The sequence below is a fragment of the Electrophorus electricus genome, unplaced genomic scaffold (assembly GCF_041902795.1).
Source record: "Electrophorus electricus isolate QZ-2024a unplaced genomic scaffold, ASM4190279v1 Scaffold334, whole genome shotgun sequence".
Classification (NCBI taxonomy): domain Eukaryota; kingdom Metazoa; phylum Chordata; class Actinopteri; order Gymnotiformes; family Gymnotidae; genus Electrophorus; species Electrophorus electricus.
Genome location: NW_027658621.1, coordinates 4,964 through 29,510, shown reverse-complemented (window position 1 = coordinate 29,510; position 24,547 = coordinate 4,964). Strand labels below are relative to the sequence as shown.

The following is a 24,547-nucleotide window of genomic DNA, read 5'->3' as shown; positions in this document are numbered from 1 at the left end:
CTCACCTGGACCCTGAACACCAGTTCCATCACCAAGAGAGCCCAGCAACGTCTTTACTTCCTTCGGAAGCTGAGGGAAGCCCATCTCCCATCCTCACTACCTTCTATAGAGGTACTGCAGAGAACATCCTGAGTAGCTGCATCATTACCTGGTTTGGGAACTGCACTGCCTTTGACTGCAAGACCCTCCAGAGAATAGTGAGAACAGCTGAGAAGATCATTGGTGTCTCTCTTCCCTCCATCATGAACATCTACATAACACGCTGCATCCGGAAAGCCACCAACATTGTGAAAGACCCCACACACCCCTCACATGAACTGTTCACCCTTTAGCCGTCTGGAAGAAGGTACCACAGTATCTGGTCCCACACCTCCAGACTGTGCAACAGCTTCTTCCCAGAAGCCATTAGACTCCTGAATTCTGGCTAACTCCAATTCAGATTCCAAAAATGGACACTTTTATACACACACGCACACACACACACACACCCACCCACACACCCATACACTCACACATTGTTTTGCATCGGACTAGTGCTGAAGTCAAACCTCACAGAAATAAACTATGCACTCCTGTTGCAGTCTTGCACATTATCCTACTTGCTGCTAGAGTACTGTAATAAACCAGCACTGTACTCTGAACTGTTCTGGCTGCTACCGGTGACTGCTATGTTCAGTGTAGCATGTCACTGACTCCTATGCACCACTCACTTTACATATTCCCAGTACTGTGTACTGCACTAAATAATTGCACTGTCTACTCATTTTGTATTTGTCCTGTCCTGTATTTATTATTGTTTATTTAATGTTTATTTAATGACATTTTTGCACTATATTGGACTGTTTGCACTTGTGTAGCATGTTGTCTGTTGCACTGTTGTTTTGTGTTGCACCATGGTCCTGGAGGAACATTTTTCGTTTTGGTTGTGTACTTGTATATAGCTGAAATGACAATAAAACCTCTTTGAACGTCAACTAATGATGCAGGGTAACCCTTTACCGTTCTGCAGGCCCATCCACAGTTGCTTGTGGTCCTTCTTCTGCATGTCGTGGATCACCTGGCCCTTGTGCTTAAGCGCGTCGGCCTCCTTAATACTGCTCATGAAATGGGCTTCTATCACGGAGCTGGAAGGACAGTGGAGCAAGTCTCGTTCCGGAAAATCCTGCAAAATAAGATGCACAGGGTTTGACGGAGCTCCGGCAGTGGCCGAAGCCTGGGAACATGACAGCTGATCGGCACGCGAGCGGAGGGACTCCACGTACCTTGAAGTGCACGGTGACACTCCACGGGAGAGCCGTGTTTGAGGCGTGCAGGTCAAACAACACTCCAATTGGGTAGTGCCTTCAAACAAGTAAAACAAAAACAAAAGCCCATGGGATTTAGAGTGAAGGTACCTCCAGGAGCCACGGCACATTTAATAAACCTGAGCAGACTGCAGTGCCCCCTTGTGTTCAAGAATAAGAAGTGGAAGGAAATAAAAAGCAACGGCACAGTTCATTCACTTGGTATGACAGATTTTAAAAAATCAGCATGGTAGTGATGCCTGTATATTTTCATTCGTATATTGTTTTGCTCATGGATTCCACTTTAAACTGGTTCATGGGCTGACTGTGTGTGTGTGTGTTTCTCTGTTTCAGTCTGTGTAAGGGAAGTACACCCTTGTGTGGACTGCCTGACCGTCAGTGCGCCAGAACAGATAACTCAAGGATTCATAGCCCCTGTAGGAAGCAGCAAGTCAATGAAGGATGACACCCACGTTAGGACCTTTACAACTTGATGTCTGAAGTGGCCCCTTTGGAGACGGTTTATGCTGAATAAACACATGCTCCCCGGCCTTGAGCACTAAAACTTCACTAAGACCTTTCAGTGTTTTTTGGTCAAGGCCAAAAGAACACTAATATCCACCACATCAGGTACAAGAACTATTCAGCGCTGTCTCACTTTAGAGATAAAGTGATCTTTTGGCATTTTACTACTGGGTTAATGAGGAAGGCACTGAATGTTGCCATACTGAACCACAAAGTGTCCCTTTGGCAATAACGTACTTGATACAGTTACGGAAATAAAGATATCCTAAAGGGAACTGAATTTAACTGAGCGGTATCCCCTGGAAGACAGGACTGCTGCAGCCCATACCACAATCTATAGCCATTACAGGCACACAATTTAACTCCTTAATATTAATACACTGTCAAAAGATTCCACACCTTTAAATAAGGTGCCTTAAAACAACTTGATAAGTCAAAATAAATAACCAGTAAATAACCTAAAAATAATTAGAAATCACCCTTCATAAAAATGCTGCATTTAAAAGTAACATGCCAGACTTTTAGAGGAGCACGGTAGGGAAAAAGAACAAAAAGAAACCAGGCAGTTTGCAAGCCACCAATCTCTACACAGTGTAATCACTTACCACTTTAGAGGCGTGCCTTCGTATTCAAACCACACCTCCTCCACATCTTCGGCTTTCACCACCTTCAAAAAGTGCTTCTTAACCTTGTCGGTCACGAGCGTCAGATAACTGACCCTCGGAAGCAGCAGCTGAGCAAAAGGGAAGCAGCAGAGAACAGATAACACACTGTAGCCCTGGTGAAAATCCATATCTCGCTTGCTACAGGCAGCTAAGAACACTTTCACACAAATCCAAACATTACTACAGTGACTTAGAGATACACACGATACTATTTGTTAATCAATAATGGTTTGCTCTCTCCACAATGTTCTTTTTGCAGAAGGAAGCAATATGCAAATGAAGTCTCTTAACCCATGACAACACAACATGTCTTCTTGCTTTCTGTGAGCATCTCGACCAAGGAGATGTGCATTCTCTGGGTGCACTGATTATCTCACAGCAACCACACGGCCCAAAATCATTCAATAATTTTGGCTGAAATAATACAGACCAACCTTTAAACCATATCACATCAAGCGATCACCACTGACTTTTTAATACATCACAAAGCTTAATCACGATTTTACAGCAATATGGAGAAATAAAATCACAAATTTTCTTGTTTCATGCAGCCCTACAATGAATGAAATATAACATGAAAGGATTTATCCGTATAAAAACAATCCCTAGCAATCTGAATAATTTGTAATAGCTTGTTGGCTTGTCTATGTGTAAATTATGAACAGAGACTTATTCAGAGTGTTTATGGCTCTCACATAAAATGGTTCTGCCTCCCTCTCTGTGACTTCGTCCGGGTACAGCGTAAAGCATGTCGGTATCCGTCCAAACCAAACGTCTCGAAGGACATCCTTGTCATCTGCCATTATCTTGACCCTCCAGGTGGCACATACGACACTTTCAGTTTTTCACTGTTAAAGATGAAAGGACTGTTAGCTTTTATGTTCAAAAATCAGTTAGCTACCTAAATGGGGCACTTTTAAATGGTCACATCATTTGAATTCCACAGGATTTCTTCACTGAACACACACCTGCAAAATTCTTCCTAAACAAAACACAACAGGATGACTGAACGCTAAACACTACACATAATTTACTAAGCTAAAGTGGAAGTCCGAACTGACTGGTTGTCAGGGACTGTACACAGACACCCAAAGTGTCAGGATTTCTTTTACCAACTTTGCATTATGTACTTGGTGTCAAGCTTTATGACACACTTCCTCTCGATGTTAAAACATTTTAACTAAAACAGTTGCAATACAGGTACCTCGTAGCCTGTTCAACAATTTCAGTGTGGTTGACGTGTTTAATTCGTTACATGGGAGAAAGCCCAATTAGACCACACCAAACAATTTCAAACCTAGCTAGCGTTAGACAGCTACCAAGCTTCTGAGTCCAGGGACTTTTAATTTAGGAAGGCTGCTAGCCAGCTAGCCAAGTTAACTAACGCTAATTAACGTCAGCTAGTCAAAGTTAGGCCAGCTAGCCAGCCAACTTTCTTCACCATGTTTTTGAATGTTGACTTAGGCTATGAACACATCTACTAGTGTAGTGACGTCTGTAATCGTACTTTATACAATTGTCCTTTTAATTACATCACAGCCGCCTAGCTTGTGGCTATTAAACATCTATTGTCTGGCTAGCAGGTTAATAGCTAACTTATCTAACTAGCTAGCCAGCGAGTTAACGTTAAAGTTAACCGCTAAGGGCTGCGCTGGCCGTTAAAGGCCAACCCAACACTCCCCAACTGACATGAAGTAAACCCGACAAACACACTCAAAGCACTTCGACTGAACGCTACCGCAGCTAGCCAAGTTAGCTAACCTAGTCAGACAGGAGCGCTAACGCTAGCTAGCTGGTTCGTGTTTACAACGCTAGGTTAGCCATCGAGACTAACGGAAAAGGTTCCATTTGAGCCTTTTTGTTTTGTTTTGTTTCTAAAATCCCAATGTTTGTTGTGACTTTTCAACAAGTGACAGACGAACGGTAAAGGGAGTTTGGCTGCCGCTAACAGGTTAGCCCAGCCTGGCTAGCCCGCACTCCTACCTCCACTCGGCCCTGGCTGAACCACCTCAGACTCGCTCACATTCGGGTTATCTCGGCAAAAACGCACGGACCAGATAGAATACACCTATATAATAATATACCGATATTAAAAATGTAGATAGCGACTCAGGATGACATGTCGGAGAGCGCTGGGGGTTGTCAAGTAAGTCCGAGACGGAGACTGCGATGCAAAACCAGCGCGATTAGAGCAACTAGCTAAAGCTAAGACAGCTACTCTCCTTTCTGCTTCTGGGTTTGGCATGTACGCTGCCACCTAGTCCGGTTACTGATATCGCAGGCCTAGTGTTTCTCGACAGTATTCAGAGACCACACTCACTCACTCACTCACTCACTCAGCTCCATCTCCAGGTATTGATTAAGGGCTCAATATACTTTCCCCCCAATCCAGGTACATGGGTTCCTCAGATAGAGTAAAAATGTGGATTGTCTGGAGGTCCCAGAGAACTGCTTTGGGAAGCACTGTATTCCACACTCTATTATTTTACATGAAACCTAATAATGCCTTAGTAATACCACTAATGGTTTGATTAAAATGTCAAAAAACAAGTCCTAGTATTCTGTATAGGCCATTTGTAATATACTAAATGTACTTGTTTCCTGCACTGGTCCACAACATTCTGCTCTCTGTTCTCTCCAGGCTTGGTGTGACTGGCTCTGCTTGGAGATGGTTTCAGTCCTATCTGGAGGGACGGTCCTATCAGGTGACATGGAGAGGATCCACATCCAACCATGTAGACTCGCCACTGGTGTTCCACAGGGCTCAGTATTGGGCCCCCTTCTCTTGTCTTTGTACACTCATTCTCTCGGTGATGTAATATCTTCTCATGGTTTCTCCTACCACTGCTATGCCGATGACAGTCAATTATTTCTTTCTTTTCCACCGGCTGACACGCAGGTCTCCAGACGTATCTCAGCATGCTTGACTGACATCGTGTCATGGATGACAGCCCACCACTTGAAGCTCAACCCTATTAAAACTGAGCTTCTGTTCATCCCAGGTACTCCCAACCCTTACCATGACCTCACTGTTTCCTTCAGGAACTCCCTGGTATCACCATCTGAAGCTTCCCGGGCATAACTTTGGGCAACCAGTTGTCGTTCTCAACTCATGTTTCAAATCTAACCCGGTCTTGCAGATTTCCCCTTTGTAACATACGAAGGATTCTGCCATTTCTCTTGCAGGAAGCTACCCAGGTACTAGTGCAGTCTCTTGTGATCTCAAAGCTGCAACATGCTACTTGCTGGTCTTCCTCTAAGAGCCAGCAAACTTCTACAACTTGTCCAGAATGCAGCAGCACGACTGGTCTTCAATCTTCCGAAGTTCACACATTACTCCACTTCTGCGCTCCCTTCATTGGCTTCCAGTAGCTGCATGCATCAGATTTAAAACCTTGATGCCTACCTATAAAGCCAAAAATGGACCAGCCCCTTCATACGAGGTCAATGGTCAAAGCCCTGGAGTACCTCGAGTATTTCGAACCTCAAGTACGGCTCGGCAATACTGTGCTTCAGATCTCATGGAAGACAAGCATCAAGACTTTTCTGTCCTGGCTCCAAGATGGTGGAATGAACTCCCACTTGCTGTCCGGACAGCAGAGTCCCTTGAAGTAGTCAAATGCAGAGTGAAGACCCATCTATTCATGGAATATTTAAATGTCCACTGACCCAGCTCCTATATTGACTAATTAAATTAGTACTTATTTTAGGGTATTGTTTATTACACTGATGTTGATTAACAAACTCTATTTATTTTTTATTACACTTATCATTTTCTAAGATAGAGCTTATTTTGTACTTCTAGGTATCAGCATTGATCCCTGTATTTCTACAGTATTCTAGTTCTTTAGTATATTGGACTCTAACCTACTGTACTGGCTAGGATGTATTCTATGAGTAAATGACAAAGCACTTTTGTAAGTCGCTCTGGATAAGAGCGTCTGCTAAATGCTGTAATTGTAAATGGCCTGTTAGATTTTTTTTTTTTCTGGATGGAAATCTAATATTTTTCAGGGACCATTCAGGGAAAATTCTTGCATGGTTTCTGTGATATATACTAGCTTCCAAATTTATGAACTTAAAATATGAATCTTACTTCTGTTGTGTGATATGCGTACCGATTTCCCTAATTTCCCAAGCGTGCATGTAATTTAAATGTACACTAGATGTCGCCTGTCGCTCACAATAAATGCGGGTCATTTTGAGAAGGAAATATTGTGGCTTTCCCCCTTTCTTCCTTATTTGGAGAAAGAAACAAGGCTGCATTCAAAGCCAACATTTTCCTTATAGATGCGTGCTAGCTATAGCGGAGCATCTGTGCAGAGAAGCCTCTAGAAAGTATTAGCCTATGTGCAAAACGCAGTTATCGTTATTTTACGTCTGATAAATACGTTATGCACAATTTCTTATACACAAACGTTCACATGCCCGCGTCGTTGTTGCTTCTTACAAAGCTGCTACAGTTTTTACTGCATGGGTATTTACTTGCTATTGATTTATTTTACAGCGTTACAGTTTATGTAGACTATATGGTTGGTGCAGAATTTGCGTAGTTTTTGTTTGTGTCCAAAGCCAAAGCCAAACTCCGCCCCAGATAGGAGGTGTGTGGGGAGGAAGCGGGCGGCGAACCTACACCGCACTTTCACTTTGTTTTCCGTAAATAATATCACGTCATTTCGCCCGAGATCCCCTGTTAGTGATAACCAAGAGTCTGTAAGGTAAGACAAGACATGCTTTCTTGGTACCAGTACATCCATTAACAGGCCACTTTCGAGGTAGAAGTGAATCACCAGAACCGGACTTTTAAAACGCCCGTCTCTTCGGTCCAGCGTGCTGGGTGCACTTTGGCTCAGCTACGGTGCCGGTCGGACCGATGGAAGAAATGATGTGTGAAGGCTGCAGTCCTGACAGCTCTCCAGACTAAACGCAGGACTGAGGGCAACTATCACTAATCGCAGCAGACAACTTGGTTTGTATTGCCTGAGAATGTATGTACCCTATTCAAACTGGTTCTCCGAAACGCCACGCTCACCATAACATCTCAAATTCAGAGTTAAAAGTCTTTAAAGCTCTCTTTATACATTCCACAGCACCACGGTTAACCTGCCAGTGACCTTTGGATATAGGTCTATAGTGAGGGTACCCATGAGCTTATGTGACACTGAGCTCTTAAGTTAGGCCCCAGCCCAGGTAAAGTGCTAAAGAGAAATTCTTCAGAGGGATACAAAGGTCAGTTTTCAGAAATCAGTTATTTTATGTTATTTTTTTCTGGTTCTCTATGTGTTTGTCAGAAGCATTGTTGATACTATCAGTAAAATGTGTTGTGTATAGGTCTCCATCTAGTTCACAGCGAATATTTAAACTCGTGCATCTTTGTGACATGTTGGGTATGACACCATGAAGTTGTAAAAGTTTCGAATTCTGAGGACATTTGTTTAATGGTCTTAGTGACGTTGCATTAGTGTTTTACTTTTCTGTGGGGGTAGTAAGACTCCAGTATATGACTGACAACTTCTGAGCCATCCCAATGTCACTACAGTTTCAGGTTTACTACACATTACTATTAGGCCAATATTCAATTCAGTCAGGAGTACAGTACAAAATATTTTTGAAGACAATTCAACCTTTGGTGTACTTTGAAGATTGTGTTGGTTTTCTCATAGAAGCTGTAGAAGGCCAGACAAGCTTGTATGTCCAACCCCTTACGACACTGTAATGCATTTCAGTAAAGGAGGACCTTCTGAAATTAGGTAGGAATACTTAGTTTTCAGTTGTTTTTAAATAAACCAAACTCAGTTCTATTAAAGTGACCCCAGAAAAGCTATTTTTGTTCATAATATATGTTAGCTTCAAAGAGGACTCGATTCTCTTTCTGGTCCACCGTAGCGCTTATGAGATCTCAGACCGCTCAATCACGCCACTCTTGAGAAATCAGACCCCATGACAGTAACATTGGTGTGACAGCGGTGGGCAGGTGCACCCTGCCAGTAGCCTCCGTCAGCCGGCAGTGGCGTGGCACGTGATGTTTTGTTTATGTTTCGTTCTCTGTTATACAAGTTCTCCCTTTTGTTTGTTGTGTCACGCCCAATGCAGGTGCTGTGTGTCTAACTTCACAGGCCACACCACTCACGTGCTCTTGTGTTTGTGACAGTTTGCTGATCTTTGTTACTGTTACGTCGGCTCCCTTTAGTTTTGGTTTCTTTTTTCTTTTTTTTGTAGTTTCATTACATTCTGTAGTCGGAGACGTGCTTTTGCTTCCTAGGAGACAATTCTGACAAAACAAGACCTGTTAAATGGCACAGCTACAAATTCAGGCCTATAAGATAATCTATATAATCTCTTGACTGTATGAATGCAATTCACTTTTGCTTGTCTTCCTGTGAAAACCATAAACATGTATGCATCCACAGATACCATGAATAAGTTCTTACACTAGCAAATGTGCACCAGTTCACACCAGGCTTCCCATAACCGCCCCCATTTAATTAAAAACATCTCATTACTGTACATTACACTTAATGCACAAGCCCGTATAACTCCACCGATATGTACCATCCCACTGTCTTAAATCGCTTGATCGCCACCAGCCCACTTTACCAAGACCAAGTCTTAAGCCCCGCCTTCAGTCACAGTGCTTGTTTTTCTTCCAAACACCCTTTAAATGTAAATGTGAATTTATGTAAATGTATCCTATCTGTTATTACAAGCTTGGTCTTATGGCGCTTCTATCAATGTCTGATTCTTTATATGTCTCTGTTGTATTTTTGCCCAGTATCAAGTTTCTTTGAATGAAAGTACCTACCAAATGAATGAATGTGAATGTAAAGACCTGAATTACATCTCTGTTCCTGAAGGCCATTTCAGCAGGAGATGTCAACGGCGTTGTGGTGCAGCTGTGTGTCTGTGAAGAGTGACCACTCTAAGGGCGATGAAGTCACTTGTCACAAAGACAGCCCTCTTTCTGAACCCAAGTACAAGCATTTGACTTGCATTTTTTCCTTTCTTTATTCGGGATTTTTGTCAAATACAACAGGCTTTCCTGCAGTGTGTTTCAAAGCATGTTATACTCACACTTACATACCATCCTGCTGTCTTAAATTTGTTATCCGCTGTCAGCATACATACTCATGGATCATCACACGAACTTATCTTTAGTCCCTTTCAAGGATCTTCTTTTAAATTTTGTTTTATAGACTTATTCTATATTTATAAATTCATAAATATTCTTATATATTTTAAAGGCCATTTCAACAAGAGACCCCAACTTCACATGAGCACAGCTGTGTGTCCATGAAGAGCGTGTGGTCTATAGGACGCGATGAAGATTTTCGCAAAGCTAAGCCTCCATCAGGAAATGGGTAGGAACTTTTGACTATTATGAATATTTTTTAAATGTAGTATTGGTGTATAAATTCATATATTTGTTTCTTAAAGGCCATTTCAACAAGAGACCCCAACTTCACATGAGCACAGCTGTGTGTCCATGAAGAGCGTGTGGTCTATAGGACGCGATGAAGATTTTCGCAAAGCTAAGCCTCCATCAGGAAATGGGTAGGAACTTTTGACTATTATGAATATTTTTTAAATGTAGTATTGGTGTATAAATTCATATATTTGTTTCTTAAAGGCCATTTCAACAAGAGACCCCAACTTCACATGAGCACAGCTGTGTGTCCATGAAGAGCGTGTGGTCTATAGGACGCGATGAAGATTTTCGCAAAGCTAAGCCTCCATCAGGAAATGGGTAGGAACTTTTGACTATTATGAATATTTTTTAAATGTAGTATTGGTGTATAAATTCATATATTTGTTTCTTAAAGGCCATTTCAACAAGAGACCCCAACTTCACATGAGCACAGCTGTGTGTCCATGAAGAGCGTGTGGTCTATAGGACGCGATGAAGATTTTCGCAAAGCTAAGCCTCCATCAGGAAATGGGTAGGAACTTTTGACTATTATGAATATTTTTTAAATGTAGTATTGGTGTATAAATTCATATATTTGTTTCTTAAAGGCCATTTCAACAAGAGACCCCAACTTCACATGAGCACAGCTGTGTGTCCATGAAGAGCGTGTGGTCTATAGGACGCGATGAAGATTTTCGCAAAGCTAAGCCTCCATCAGGAAATGGGTAGGAACTTTTGACTATTATGAATATTTTTTAAATGTAGTATTGGTGTATAAATTCATATATTTGTTTCTTAAAGGCCATTTCAACAAGAGACCCCAACTTCACATGAGCACAGCTGTGTGTCCATGAAGAGCGTGTGGTCTATAGGACGCGATGAAGATTTTCGCAAAGCTAAGCCTCCATCAGGAAATGGGTAGGAACTTTTGACTATTATGAATATTTTTTAAATGTAGTATTGGTGTATAAATTCATATATTTGTTTCTTAAAGGCCATTCCATGAGGAGAGAAGAATATATGACAAAAATCCAGATTAGTAGGAGCCTAAAATACACAGCAAAATGAAAATGCAAAGGAAGTAATCCAAACAGCAGAGTCAGAGGTCAAAATGAGAAGCAATGCAGATTCTGAAACTACACAGAATGACTAACAACTAACTTGGGGCAAAACTTTGCGGAGCGGACACATAAGACCACATTTCAGCATTTCAGATGAGAGCTCCCTCTGCTGATGGGGGGGGGGGTAAATTTACACTGTATTAAGTAAAGTTTTACCATAGGGCATTAGGACAACATTGGGAAGCAAGCCACACATGGTAGAAATATTAACCAGTATGAATGAATATACTGGGGTGTATTGTGTACCTTTGTGTCAATGAGTATAGGTAATCTAAATCTTTAGTTTTTATTTACCATATATTTACCAATCATACACTATTCACCTGTATTGTAAAAAGACTCCACATGTTTAGCTTTAATATTTCTCCCAGCCTAGTTACAACAGCAATAATTGTTAGTTAAAAAATTGTTAACTAGCTTCATTTTTTATACCTAATTTGGGTATTCCTTTTTATTGTAGTTTATAACTGTTTCTTTAGTCATTTCATCTTTGGATATGAAAACTATATATACAGTAATCTGGTGTGTGTTATATTTGTAGTTCTTTTGGTCATTTGAAAGGTCTCTGCTCACTGAGGAAGATGTCCTTCGAAAGCACAAATGGAACCTAAAAAGGAAAAGCCAATGTATTTTCCAGGAAACAGCACAGCAAGGGCACCCTACACTACTTGGTGACATCTACACAGAGCTCTACATCACAGAAGGTGAGAGTGGAGAGGTTAGCAGCAACCATGAAGTTAAACTCATTGAGAAAACATCGGTGAGATCAGCGACAAAGGACAAACCAATCAAATGCAACGACATATTTAAAATCATACCAGGTCAAAGTAACATCAGAACTGTGATGACAAAAGGAGTTGCAGGCATTGGAAAAACCATTTCCGTGCAGAAATTTATTCTGGATTGGGCTGAAGGAACAGCCAATCAGGACATCCACCTAATTTTTCCTCTTCCTTTTCGTGAGCTGAATTTAATGAAGGACAGAAAACTCAGTTTGCTCAATCTTCTTCATCATTTCTTTAAAGAAATCGGAGGTTCACAAACTTTTGAAATGGAAGGCTATAAAGTCTTGTTTATCTTTGATGGTCTGGATGAGTGTCGACTTCCACTGCATTTCCAAAAAAGAGAGCGATGTTGTGACATAAGAAAGACAGTCTCGGTGGACAAACTGCTGACAAACCTCATCAAGGGAAATCTGCTTCCCTCAGCTTTTGTCTGGATTACATCCAGACCGGCAGCAGCCGGTCAGATTCCTTCCCTATTTGTTGACCGATTAACGGAGGTACGAGGATTTAATGACCCACAGAAGGAGCAGTACTTCCACAAGAGAATCAGTAACCAGAACCTGGCAAAGAGAATCATTGCCCACATCAAGTTGTCAAGAAGCCTCCACATAATGTGTCACATACCGGTCTTCTGCTGGCTTTCAGCCATTGTCCTTGAGAGAACCCTGGATGATGAGGAGAATACTGAGACCCCCAGCACACTGACTCAAATGTACACACACTTCCTCGTCGTTCAGACCGCCATCAAAAATGTAAAGTATCAGGGGACACAAGAGAAAGACGAGGTGATGATTTTCAAACTGGGAAAACTGGCCTTTTTGCAGCTGAGCAAGGGCAACATCATCTTCTATGAAGCAGATCTGAAGAAATGTGGGCTTGATGTCAGAGAAGCATCTGTGTATTCGGGAGTGTTCACCCAGATCTTTAGAGAAGAGTTTTGCTTATCTCAGAGAAAAGTGTTCAGCTTTGTGCATTTGAGCATTCAGGAGCACCTTGCGGCCTTGTATGTGTTTTTTGCTTTTAGCAAGCAAGACCGCCCAACCGATCCAACCTCTGATCTTGCAGTTCTGCTGAGAGCTTCGACAGTTTGTGAGCTCCACAAAACCGCTGTGGATATGGCTTTAAAGAGTGAGAACGGCCACCTGGACCTTTTCCTCCGCTTCCTTCTGGGCCTGTCACTGGTGTCCAATCAGCCTCTCTTGCAGGGCCTTTTTGCACAGTCAGGGTGCAGCTTGCAGAGTAATGATGAAATAGTCCACTACATCAAAGAGAAGATTCGAGAGGATCCCTCTTCGGACAGAAGAATCAATCTGTTCTACTGTCTCACGGAACTGAATCATCATTCTGTTGTGGAGAACTTGGAGAGGAGCTCAGGAATGCTGTCTATCGTCATGCTCATACCGGAATTGTGGTCAACTCTGACCTTCAAGTTTCAGACCTCAGAAGAAGAGATGGACTGCTTTGATTTGAAAACATGCATACGAACACCAAAGAATTGCTTGAAAGAATTCCTTGGTCCAGACGAGGTTCTCTCAAGGACGCTGCCAGCTGTGAAGGCAGCCAGATCAGCAGAGTAAGTTTTAGGATCACAATAACCACTGAAATATTCATGGCACAGTCTTCTTCTGAGATAGGAACAATGAGACACCTTGTATTTACAATTATTTATCAACAGACCAGACGTTTACATAGAGGACACATGCAACTCAAATAAACAAGAACAATCCCAACTAAACATTATGTGAGAGTTACTACAACTGATACAAGACAAACTAAACTAAACATAATCAGGCCATGATTCTTTTCCACAAAAATGTTAAGCGATGTGGAAAACATTAAATGTTGTTCTCTTCACTCTAAAAATAAGGGTTACCCTTTATTCAGCTTTAAACTAATGAGGACTTTATAAACAATTTATCATGAGTGATTATAATGATTATAATGATGTTTTATTTTCACCCAGGCTGAAGGGTTGTGGACTCACAGAGAAAGGCTGTGAAGCACTTGCTTTGGCTTTCAGTGAAAACCGATTAGAACTCCGAGAGCTGAACCTCAGAGAAAACAGGTTGAAGGATTCTGGAATGAAGCTGCTCTGTGCTGGACTGGCAAGTCCGTACTGCAAACTGGAGAGACTGGAGTAAGAATTTATATATATATATATATATATATATATATATATAGAGAGAAGAGAGAGAGAGAGAGAGAGAGAGAGAGAGAGAGAGAGAACGAGAGAGAGAGAGAGAGAGAGAGAGAGAGAGAGAGAGAGAGAGAGAGTCATGTATTAATATTAAACTCAACCAACAGTAACCACAGTCGGATGGGGAAAACTAAGTACCTAAAGATGGGGGCAAACAGTGATGTCAGCAAATTGCACAAGATGTTGCCACTAAGGTTTTGGCAAAATTCTGTGGCTGCTCAAGTTCTGTGTGCAATATTATTTATATGCATGTGCGCTCCATGTCAGATTATAGGTGAAAGATTCTCTAAGGATAAACTTGCAGGAAAATGTTGACATTTTTATTGGTTCATCCAACAGCTAAAGGCAGTAGACTAATATTCAGGCTAGTGATTAAATCACTGTTTCTCTGTGATGAAACAACCATCTGGACTTAAAATTTGATCCTGAAAGGCTTAATGTTACAGTCCTACAGTAACAGTAGTGGATGTGTTTTCTTGCTTGTGTGTGACTAAACATCACTGGGAAGATATTCAAATTTATGTCTGATTTTTAAGTCATAATTTAATGAGACCGAATGACCAAATTAGAGAAATGAACATGAGTGGTAAGAACATTTGTGAGAGTTCCAGCACTGAAGTCACTGTGGTGCAGTTTCGTCCTCTGGTGTGATGGTGTGATCTGGTTGTTGTTTTAGGCTGCGATACTGTAATCTGGGAGTGGGAAGCTGCGAAGATCTCGCTTCAGCCCTCAGCTCCGCTTCCTCCAGACTAAGGGATCTTAATCTGAGAGACAACAAGCATATGCTGGATTTAGGGATTATTCATCTTTCCAAAGGTCTGAAGAATCAAAACTGTAAACTTGAGAAGCTACAGTAAGTGTTTTAGCAAAACATTATTATAATTAATATAATTACAATAATATTATATGTATTGTAATAATTAATATGCCAAATTCATTTCATGTTTGAATAATAATTTGCTTGTGTGGATTTGGAGGATGGGGGGGGGGTCGTCTTCACATTGCCTCCTGGGACTTTTAAAGATCAGCTTTGTCCATTATCAGATCAATCTTACAGATTAATCTTAATGTTTTTACTTTACTGTTGAATTCATGCTTAAAACATGGAAATTTACTCTCCTGTCGGTGTAAACATGTTCACTAGCTAACTAAATAATTTATGACATTGAGAAATATGTTTTGTCCAAAGCGTCTAGTCACAGTTGACATGTATGCATGCATCTTCTCCTTGAACATTTTAGAAGTTCAAGTCTTTGCAGACATTTCAGTGCTCCTAAGTATGAGGTAACATACATATTGTACCTCCTCACTTGTTTATAAACATAAAGAGATCAGAGCAGTTCATTAATCAGATGACTGCTGTAAAAAACCCACCAACCCCAGAAAACCCAACTTCATCATGAGGGCAATAATTCATGAAATAATACTCAAGAGGTGGTTTGAAGCAAGTGGAGATGTGTGTTCAGCTCGTGATCTAATTAGGTGGAAAACTTCTATGTTAAACTTGCTAGATACTTACATGAAGGTGCTGGCACATGATTTGCAATCAACCCCCAGATTTCAGCCCTGAGAGGAGTTACAGGCTATGCTGATTTATCATAGCCGGAAATATGACACACATTGGGACTGTTTGGTTACCGATCCCATAAACATATCAGAGATTCGTACCCCAGGTTAGGGAAGCACTATGATCAGCAACGTGCATCAGCTAGGTAACGAAACGTCTACAACCTTGTGCTTGTCCCATAGGCTGTCGGGTTGCATGCTCTCCGAGATGAGCTGCGGTGCGCTGGCTTGTGCTCTTGGCTCCAACCCTTCAGGTCTGAGGGAGCTCGAGCTGAGTTGTAACAGGGTGCTGGACGCAGGCGTGGAGCACCTCTCCGACGGGCTGCGGGGTCCGCACTGCAAACTCGAAAAACTCTTGTGAGTGTTAAAATCTTAGCACAATGGTATGCCATGATGTTTTCCGCTCGCCTGTTTGAGAACAGACGCTCAGACATGTTTCTTCCTCTCCCCTTCCAGCTTGTGTCGCTGTCACCTCACAGAGAAGAGCTGCGGGGCCCTCGCACGCGCGCTCCAGCCCAACTCCTCGCGACTCAGGGAGCTGTACCTCAGTGGCAATCAATTGCACGACGCAGACGTCAAAGCGCTCGTTGCGTTGAAGAAGACGCCACACCACAAACTGGAGAAGCTCATGTAAGCTAAATGCATTAAGAAGCGCATGCATTGAGGAGCAACTACGGTGTTACGGAGTGTTTCAAAGGTAGATGCGCTGAGCAAAGACCCGACAGTGAGCAGCAGGATTTTCTTCCGCCTTTAGGTTCTGCATGCATGCCACGCTGCACGGATTAAACGTGCAACGTAACAAATCTTACTCATACGCACATTTGGTGCATGCAGGTCAAACAATTGCCGCGACACAAATGCATGAATGAGTTGCTGAATTGGATAATAACATGAGAAAAAATAACTGGTTTAATTACACTCAAATGAAGAAGCTTTCCTTTGTAGTCTGTCCTTATATTTAGTCAGTATATTTATATTTTAGTTTGGTTAGAAACCCTAAAAAAAAACCCCACAGTCCTAATGACCAAACGCACCGAGACTAAACGCCTAGCTTTAGGTCGTGGTTAATGGACCTGGTCAACTTTGGTTTCCTTGCAGCACAAATAATGTGCTGTGTCTGAGGACCACCAGATATTAAAATTAAGATTCATTAATCTTCAGAGGCAAGCTGAGCTCAAAGGGGAATTTAGGCAAAGGAAAATTACAAAAATTACAAAATATATTTACGAAATATATTTACTAAAGATATTAACTAAACGATAACATTGGGGGGGGGGGGGGTAACCAACACCTGTCACAGTCACAGGACAAATACCTGGTCCTGTCTCTAGACACATTTTAAGTCGCACCAAGTACATGCTGAGATGCTATTGTAAGAAAAAAAAAGAAAAGAATAAAAGACAAATACCTAAGCATCAATATTAGAAACTTATATCAGTGTTATTAGTATGTATATTGTCCTTGAAAACCACTGTGTTTTTGGCCTTATCTTTCTTCTGATTGGTCAACAACTAAGAGTCATTTTTAATATAAAGTCATTCCTCTGTTTTTTTATTTTTAGTGCGTATGAATTGTTCTTATTTCCTCTTGTTGCGGTTTACCTGGCAGTTGGTAGTACACACCAGCCGCGAGTGTTTCCGTGCCATCTGCAGGAAGGGCGCAGAGGACTGGAAAGGCACTCTACCCAGCAACACGACCACATGGACATCCAGACAACACGAGAAAGATGCACGAAAGCAGAACACGAAGTGCTCCACACAAACGGATTTACAAAGACATAAACTTAGCAACTGAGTTCAGCATCTAAGACTCATTCTGTGCCTTTTTTTTATTAAGGTATGTTTGTATTTTTTTTAACCGTATTTTCTTAACCATACATATGTAACTCCATATTTTAACAGTTTCTGTGCAGAAGTGCGATTGGTCAAACTACACTTAATTTCTAACACTGGTCCACTTTACCCCTCACTAACAGGAAATGTTGTAACAGCGAGGACGCATGTTGAGCTTTATATATTCACAGCAAAGATAGATAGAATTTATCCAAAGCAGATTTGCACTTGTACTTGCGTAAGGAATGTTTCATAAAAGAGAAAAAGAAATCAAATAATAAATGCTAATGGTTGCATCGCATTGTGTCATGCCACAGGAGAAATGGATTATAATAATATTATCTAAGACATAGTTAATAGAAAAGTATATTAAATTCACTTTAAATCATGAAATATTTCATGTCCTATTCTCATAAGATTTGGAGTAGAAGACCTCTGAGTGTATTTATAAATGTAGCTTTAGCCACTTAGACTGAATTCATATCCACTAGATGGCGCCCTAATTATATCAAATTAGGCTTCAGAAACCCTGACCGTTTTTAAGAGCAGAGTTCAATATATAAACATATCGTGATATTAAAATGGTAACCGTACAGTGGACGTGAGGTCCACCAACATGTATACTACTCTCTGTGAATTATTCAAAGCCGATACAAAGAGAAAACAAGTAGCTTCAAGAACAGGAAATGAGGCCTGTGGGTTCTTTAAGGGTGAGGAGTGTATTCCCCGCCCGGATGAATCTCCTGTCCGACGGGTATCCACTTCAGGTGCTGTACCTGTACTCTTAATATCCACAGTAACGCAGTTTCAGTGCTCCTTACGTTTGAAGTTACGTCATTCTAGTTGCCGTTCAATTAGTGATTCACATTTGGTGCTCACAGAACTCGACCCTACTGGCTTTTCGTGTGTCGGACGTGTGTATATCTCTCCTGCTTTCACTTGTCTTCTGTTTGCCCAAAACTATTTGACCAAATACTCGCAACCTACTTTGACCAAACTTGTTTTATTTTTCTCCACATCTAAGCCTCTTACAAATTTCACATTGAGTAAGAGACATCGTAAGGAGCCGTTCTTTAACGCTCAGTTCCCCCGTGCGAGGGAGACGGATCACCCTCCGACATCTCCTCTGGCTGATGGAGTCATGTCTGCTGCTTCTCCCTGGGGATTCTTTTGCTCACTGTCTTCCTAAAACTGCTCCCACTGTAAAATGTCAGCGTGGTTACAACCTGATTCACAGCGCGATGGCCGTGACTCCAAGCCACATCTGCAATGTTCATTGGGCACTGTCTCGAACTTCAGTCATACAAAATGTGTGTGTGTGTGTGTGTGTGTGCTTAAGCAGCTTGAAATGTGGAGTCATTCAAACACAGAGATGCCAAGCTGGAAAGATGGAATCTGACAGCCGGGTGCAGTGGTTTCCTAAGAGGTCATAGGCAGTCCGTGAGCTTTGTGTCAGAGATGGCGTTCTGCCATCCCCCCCCCCCCCCACCCCACCCCCCTCCCCCACCCCACGAGCCTCTCTTCCCTTCTCCCTCCTCACCTTCCCTCGGCTCAGACGTCTGCGCGCACGGCAGGCTCCGTGATTGTAATTTCAATCATATTGTAATTTAAAACGCACGAGGGGAAATCCTACCTCCTTAATCTTGAGGCCCAGCGCCCGGGAATTGCGGGAATTGCACGGTCCGGCCGGAGTTTGTGTCGGGGTCATGAACGATCGGGCCTCGCCTGGCGTTACGCAACACCTCCCTCCCTCCCGCTCTGATCCGAGGTGTCTGCGGAAACCTCGACAGGCCTGGAAATATCATGTCAACATCCGAGAGAGCAAGAGAGCAGCTCGGATCTCCCTCCGTTCATTTAAATAGTCGGGAATGTGAGACGGCAGGCAACTCTCGGCCTTCTGGAGCTCCGCGCAGAAGCCGATTGGTGGCCCCGTCCTGTACACGCCGACAGTTTTAAACACGCGAAAGCCACAGTGGCGCTGCTGCGACTATGCGCTTGGCCCTCGCTGTGCTGACTCTTAAGAGCGCGGGTGAGCTCTGTGCTCGACCGCTGACCCTCCCCGGCCCTGGCACTCAGCGCCGGCATCTCCGAAAGAGGCCCCCGCGAATGCGCGGATCAATACGCGAGATGCCTAATGTTCCTCCCCGTTGCCGGAAAGCAGGAGGCGGCAAGCTTTTAGAGCCCTGTAATGCGTGGCATTGTTTTCGCCGCGGGAGGGCGGGCGGAGCGGAGGCCTCTTCCTCTGTCCAGGCCCGCCGGCATCCAGTCATCGGAGCGGCGGAAGAGAGGGGATGCCGGCAGCTCGGGCTATCCGTGGCTTCGCGTCGGCGGATCATTTGGACGTCGGTAGCGCTCGGTGACTTGTGTGTCTCTCGAGAACTTTGGCAAGTCTTAAGCGAAGCTCGTGCCGACCACAAACCGCGCGCGCGCGCACACCGAGTCTCTGTAAACGTGCTAAGCTGCCGCTTCGAACGCACAGCGCGCCGCGCCATAACCGCGGGGACTTCTGTGAAACGCTGTCTGAGCTGCGGTCGGAGGAGGAAATTCCTCCGTGCTTACTGCGCCACGAAGCGGGAAGGCGCATCCTTGTACGCTCGCCGCGATTTGTACGGAGATGAATTCCCTGAAACGAACACACACAGAAACACAAACCAGGATAGAAACACAGAGGGCACAATAATACTTGTAAAAACAATGTTGATGTGTGACTGATGATAGACAAGGTGTTAAGAAGGTGTTGGTGTTAAGTTGCCGTTCTCTGGTTCTGTGTAGTGTTAAGTACAGACGTGGAGAAAACCCTAGACCCGCACGACAGACTAGGCTTTGATGTGATTGCACCGAAAGCAGGGTTCTGAACTAACGGGCGCACGGAAGGGAAAAGTCTGACCATAATGCAGTGGCGGAGTCAGTCTTGGGTCTGTCCCGGTGGAAAAACCTACCGTTCTTCAGATGAGAGCAGCGTTGGAAGTTCCAGCGAGGTCTCTCTCTCTCTCTCTCTCTCTCTCTCTCTCTCTCTCTCTCTCTCTCTCTGCCTGTCCATTACAGGCCGGGTGAGTGTATTTTGTCCGTGTGAATGACAGGCAGGAGAGAATAAAGGGTCATTACTTCAGCTCACCCTCCTCCCCGTGTGCTAATCAATACAGAGGGATCATTAGAATGAATAGATGGGCACTGGCTCGGCTCTGGGTTTCCCCGGGAGACGGGGGGGGGGGGGGGGGGGGGGGGGTCAGTGGTAAGGAGCTGAAAGGCTCCAGGAGAGGCTAGCTGCTCACATCCAATGTTCAGCCTCCCGATGCCACGGCGACGGCGCGCGGTCAACCTGTGGCCGGTCCACGGCTGCTTTTAAACTATTAAGGCCGGAGGACGCGGTAATCAAACCCCAGCCGTCGGCCAGAGGCAAAAGGCTCTTATCGTCGCGCCGGTGAAAAACACGGCGCTCGCCTTGGCAACTTCAGGCTTTATTCGAGCAAAGAGAGGAAACGCATCACGCTGGAGATTTTTGAGCGTTACAGAAGTGGTTTCGTTGCCGTGACCGAGTTCGTTAGGGGGGATTTTGCACTGGGTTCAGTTCAAAACTTGAAGGACTAGGTCTCCCCGCCCCCATAAAGCTTACACTGCTAATAACGACAGACAGACAGAGAGCTCTTTTATCGTCAGTCAAATAAGTTAACTACTCCCCACTGCTTTCCGTACTGTTATCCCCCTCTGCCTTTCTTCACAGGCCTGAATTTCCCCCTCTTACCGAGACAGAGACCAGCCTGAACATAAGAGTACCAGATGGAAAAAATTATCACCGTTCTGATTTTTTCCAAGACATCTGGATGACTTTTCATCTTAAAATGCCCGTTAATGTGTCTTTTAAACATGATTTGTGTGAGTGACTCTTTGTGGAAAGGGAAAGGTCTATGGATCGTCTGTGGAGCTAGCATGAAGCAGCTATTCCGCCTGCCCGGTAGTCCAGGTTGGCGGTCCGGCAGACGGAGCCGAGCCGTACCCACAGAATGTTTGGCGACACACACGTGCCCGAATAGAACAGCAACAGTATAAACAAAGTAGCAAGCAGAAGAGGAAATGATCTTTCTCTGAAAAGGCTCACTGAAGAAACTGGATAAGTCTCACCGATGGGTTATTTGTGTAGCCACAGCTAACACAGGGACGTTTGACACAGGCTGTCGGTGTTCCTACTCCCAGTTACTGTGGGGTCACCTGGAAGACCAACACGGCCCGTGAACCTCAGTGGCTGGGTGGATGCTTATTTATTTAGTAGTCCTGTGTACGGTATGTACATATAAGTCCCAGTATTATTACAAAGTATGCATCTGTCCTCAAACACTGCAACCAATGAATTACAGCGGGGGTAGGGGGGGTGTTGGAGTGGTCCCTTTAACTATACATTTGCATACACTGACGTATCACTTCAATAAGTAATCTACGAGTTGTATAGGGTGCTATACATTATACAGTCAACTGTGAGTTTACTGCTGGTTCCACTGCTGTACTCTGAAGTCGGCTGACTGACAGTACTGGGGTCCTGGACCCCGTGTACACTGTGACAGTTGACTGACGGTACTGGGGTGCTGGACCCTCGTGTACAGCGTGACGTTTACTGACAGTACTGGGGTCCTGGACCCCGTGTACAGCGTGACGTTTACTGACAGTACTGGGGTCCTGGTCCCCGTGTACACTGTGAGTTTATTGGCCTCCTTAATGAGAGACTTTAAGCACAGATGTTAATAGGATGCTTTTCACGCACATTTATACTGTAAGTGCACTGGCAAATACTGTTGGTGTAAACAGATATGAATGCAACCATCATGGCTGGCCCCTTCCTAGCATCTTGTCTCCATGACTCCTCTGTCACTGCTTCATTTCCTCCTTTCCTGCTCCGAACCCTGTTTTGCTTATTTGCTGTATCATCGGTATCCCCTGTCTTCTGTAGGGCTCATTAGTACTTGTATATGTACTCTGTGTTCACTCTTGTTGCTGGTCGCTGTCAAGGCCTCTGTGGTGTTTGCGCTGCCCGCAGTATTTTCCTTTCTGTTCCTGTGGTTCGCTTCGTGTTGGTAAATTGCCCTTCACCGTCCCCTTGGCCCTGATTTCGGATTTGCCCCTAATAAGTCTCACTGTTCTCAGCCTATCCCGTCCGCCATGTTACAGCAACATAAACTGATTTCTAACCTTAGATGTATCTACGTATGTCTCCTGCCCTTTTGATTTAAAGCAGGATATTCATGGAAAAAAGGCACTGAAAACACGGTGTAAATGTGCAGGGACCCAAGACAGGTTCCTGCTAGTCAGTGAACTTCTGAAATATTAAGAGCTGGCCAAAGAAATCCCTAACAAAGTGATCCCGTACTGCAGAATGCTGCTGCAGCATAGCGCGTTGTGAGTTGGTTTATTTAGGATGGCATGGTGATGTTTTTACCGGATATGCAATAACATGCCTGTAAGAGTGATCAGCAGAGCACAAAACTAAAGTTACATTTTGCAGGAACATTTAAGGAAGAGAGAGAGAGAATGGAAGACCGGGAGCCCGGAAAAAGAGGCGTGACTGAATATTGAACTAGGTGTTATTTTTGGAAGGCCATGGGCATGCACGGAGAGCACCGCCCAGGCCTGCCTTCTGTCACCATGGCGATGGCTGCTCGAGAATGCGGCTGCATGGAAAAAGTCTGCAGGACAGACAGGTGGTACACAGGAGAGTCCTGTGGCACCGCGCCGACGGTTCTTCCCCCGATCACCCTCCCGCTCCCCGCTGGCATTTCAAACATTCGAGGCCCGCCCCAATAAAAAAAAAACAAAACCTCAATTTTAAACGCACGGAACAAAGCACCGAACGGAGGGACAGGTAGTGACGGCTACCGCCGTGCCAAATTCGGTGCGTCTGCATGCTGTCTTCGGCTTGTTTGTAAATGGGTGAAAGGGAAGTTCCCAGACCAAAGCCAAGCTGAAGGGACAGGCGGAGCCGGGTGGTGCGACTTCCCCTGCCAATTAGTCGGGGAAAGTTGTCTCCTACATCACCGCCGTCCTATTTAGGACGGAAAGGAGGCTTTTGTTTGGAGACGGGACGCTCCTAGGTCACGCGAAATGAGTCGGGGAAGGTCGTAGCCGTCAGCGGATCAGACCAGGTAGAAAGACACGGATTTGATGAGCAACGCACACGGCACTACAAAGGGTGGAAGGTGAAGATGGACCGTTTCCAAACGCTCTCCCCAACGTTAACCTGGAGTTCAGACCACCACACGCCACAATATCCTCTACACGTACTTACAAACAGCGCAGAGAGCCGCACATATGTTTTAAATAATTGTTTTTTTAATTCATTTTGGTAGCGGAAAGCATACTGTATACATAAAATACCCTTGAGATTTCTATAAATATGTAATAGTAGAGAAGATACAAGATTTAGGTTACTGTGTGCCTAAACTAGGAACAAAAAAAAAAAAAAAAAATTTAAAAAAAGTAAAGGGAATACAATCAGTCTTTTTAGCAGAGCCGACGCAGAATAAGGCACAAGGAAAAGGTGTTTTAGACACGTGATCATGCGTTCATATACAACAGGAAAAAAGTGTTCCAAGGTATCCATGACACAATGAACAAAAAAAAACCTCAGCTATCCGATATTAAGTGCATGCGTTAGAAAGACATTTTTCACACAGAGAAGTAAGCCTTTGACAAGATCAGACCTCTCCGTTTTTTGGTCGTGTACATAAGGTTTATTAATATATTTATGATTGAATGTTATTTGTATTAATTATTTTTGTTCTCTTAGACCAGTGGTTCTCCCAGCACCCGAATCTCTGCATGTGTGTTTAATTCTATAATCAAATAATGTAACACACCATATTCAATACGTCAGGTAATAATAACGCCCTTCGTGGGCTGTGTCGGGTGTTCTGGCGTGAAACACACGTTAAAAAAAACAACAACCCCCCACCCCCCACCCAGACTCCAGGGAAACCACGCGTGGAACTGGGACTTGCCCTTCTCGGAAGCAGATTCCGTCTGGCCTACGCAGGAAAGTGCAGGAGGCAAAGGCGCTCGAGTCCCATCTCATGCGAGACTGGGAAAACTCGCTGATAACGTGGGAAAATCCTTTGGTGTCGTCGTGCCGTTTATTGCTGGTCTTCATCTGCTCAAACCCTACACCAACCCCTGACTGCGAGGA

General features: G+C 43.7%; 2 protein-coding genes and 1 long non-coding RNA gene across 10 annotated transcripts; 2 read left to right on the top strand and 1 right to left on the bottom strand.

The window, feature by feature from the left end:
* Window positions 1-955: 955 nt before the first annotated feature.
* LOC145655740 (autophagy protein 5-like) lies at window positions 956-4,724 on the bottom strand. 2 transcript variants are annotated; one of them, XM_081709245.1, is made up of 5 exons: window positions 4,558-4,724; window positions 3,169-3,321; window positions 2,414-2,541; window positions 1,263-1,341; window positions 956-1,162 (listed from the first exon to the last, which is right to left on the bottom strand). In XM_081709245.1, the coding sequence occupies exons 2-5, from the start codon at window positions 3,274-3,276 to the stop codon at window positions 971-973; spliced, it is 507 nt and encodes a 168-aa protein (XP_081565371.1). In that variant the 5' UTR covers window positions 3,277-3,321; window positions 4,558-4,724; the 3' UTR covers window positions 956-970. The 2 variants fall into 2 exon arrangements, with proteins under 2 accessions (XP_081565371.1, XP_081565370.1); XM_081709244.1 differs by having other exon boundaries at window positions 4,457-4,723.
* On the top strand, window positions 3,328-6,779 carry LOC145655741 (uncharacterized). The gene is made up of 4 exons (XR_014121699.1): window positions 3,328-4,424; window positions 5,115-5,178; window positions 5,373-5,475; window positions 5,660-6,779. It is a non-coding gene; the product is annotated as an uncharacterized LOC145655741 (long non-coding RNA).
* Window positions 6,780-7,088: 309 nt separating this feature from the next.
* Window positions 7,089-17,772, top strand: LOC113581715 (NACHT, LRR and PYD domains-containing protein 3-like). 7 transcript variants are annotated; one of them, XM_081709242.1, is made up of 17 exons: window positions 7,089-7,191; window positions 7,303-7,442; window positions 7,564-7,702; window positions 8,137-8,223; window positions 9,328-9,444; window positions 9,715-9,831; window positions 9,908-10,024; window positions 10,101-10,217; window positions 10,294-10,410; window positions 10,487-10,603; window positions 10,680-10,796; window positions 11,561-13,357; window positions 13,748-13,921; window positions 14,658-14,834; window positions 15,731-15,904; window positions 16,004-16,177; window positions 17,156-17,772. In XM_081709242.1, exons 4-17 carry the CDS (start codon window positions 8,189-8,191, stop codon window positions 17,160-17,162), a joined length of 3,357 nt encoding a protein of 1,118 aa, XP_081565368.1. In that variant the 5' UTR covers window positions 7,089-7,191; window positions 7,303-7,442; window positions 7,564-7,702; window positions 8,137-8,188; the 3' UTR covers window positions 17,163-17,772. The 7 variants fall into 7 exon arrangements, with proteins under 7 accessions (XP_081565368.1, XP_035384621.1, XP_081565366.1 ...); XM_035528728.2 differs by lacking the exon at window positions 7,564-7,702; XM_081709240.1 differs by having other exon boundaries at window positions 7,303-7,702.
* The last annotated feature ends 6,775 nt before the right edge of the window (window positions 17,773-24,547 follow it).

Bases quoted from the DNA above. Each gene is read 5' to 3' on its own strand.
- LOC145655740 (XM_081709245.1), bottom strand. From the start codon at position 3,276: ATGGCAGATGACAAGGATGTCCTTCGAGACGTTTGGTTTGGACGGATA. The intron at 2,542-3,168 runs GTGAGAGCCATA...CCTTTTGCTCAG, and splicing joins GGGAGGCAGAACCATTTTAT to CTGCTGCTTCCGAGGGTCAG. The intron at 1,342-2,413 runs GTAAGTGATTAC...ACTTGTTTGAAG, and splicing joins GAAGGCACGCCTCTAAAGTG to GCACTACCCAATTGGAGTGT.
- LOC113581715 (XM_035528728.2), top strand. From the start codon at position 8,189: ATGCATTTCAGTAAAGGAGGACCTTCTGAAATTAG. The intron at 10,604-10,679 runs GTAGGAACTTTT...TGTTTCTTAAAG, and splicing joins AAGCCTCCATCAGGAAATGG to GCCATTTCAACAAGAGACCC. The intron at 14,835-15,730 runs GTAAGTGTTTTA...CTTGTCCCATAG, and splicing joins TGTAAACTTGAGAAGCTACA to GCTGTCGGGTTGCATGCTCT.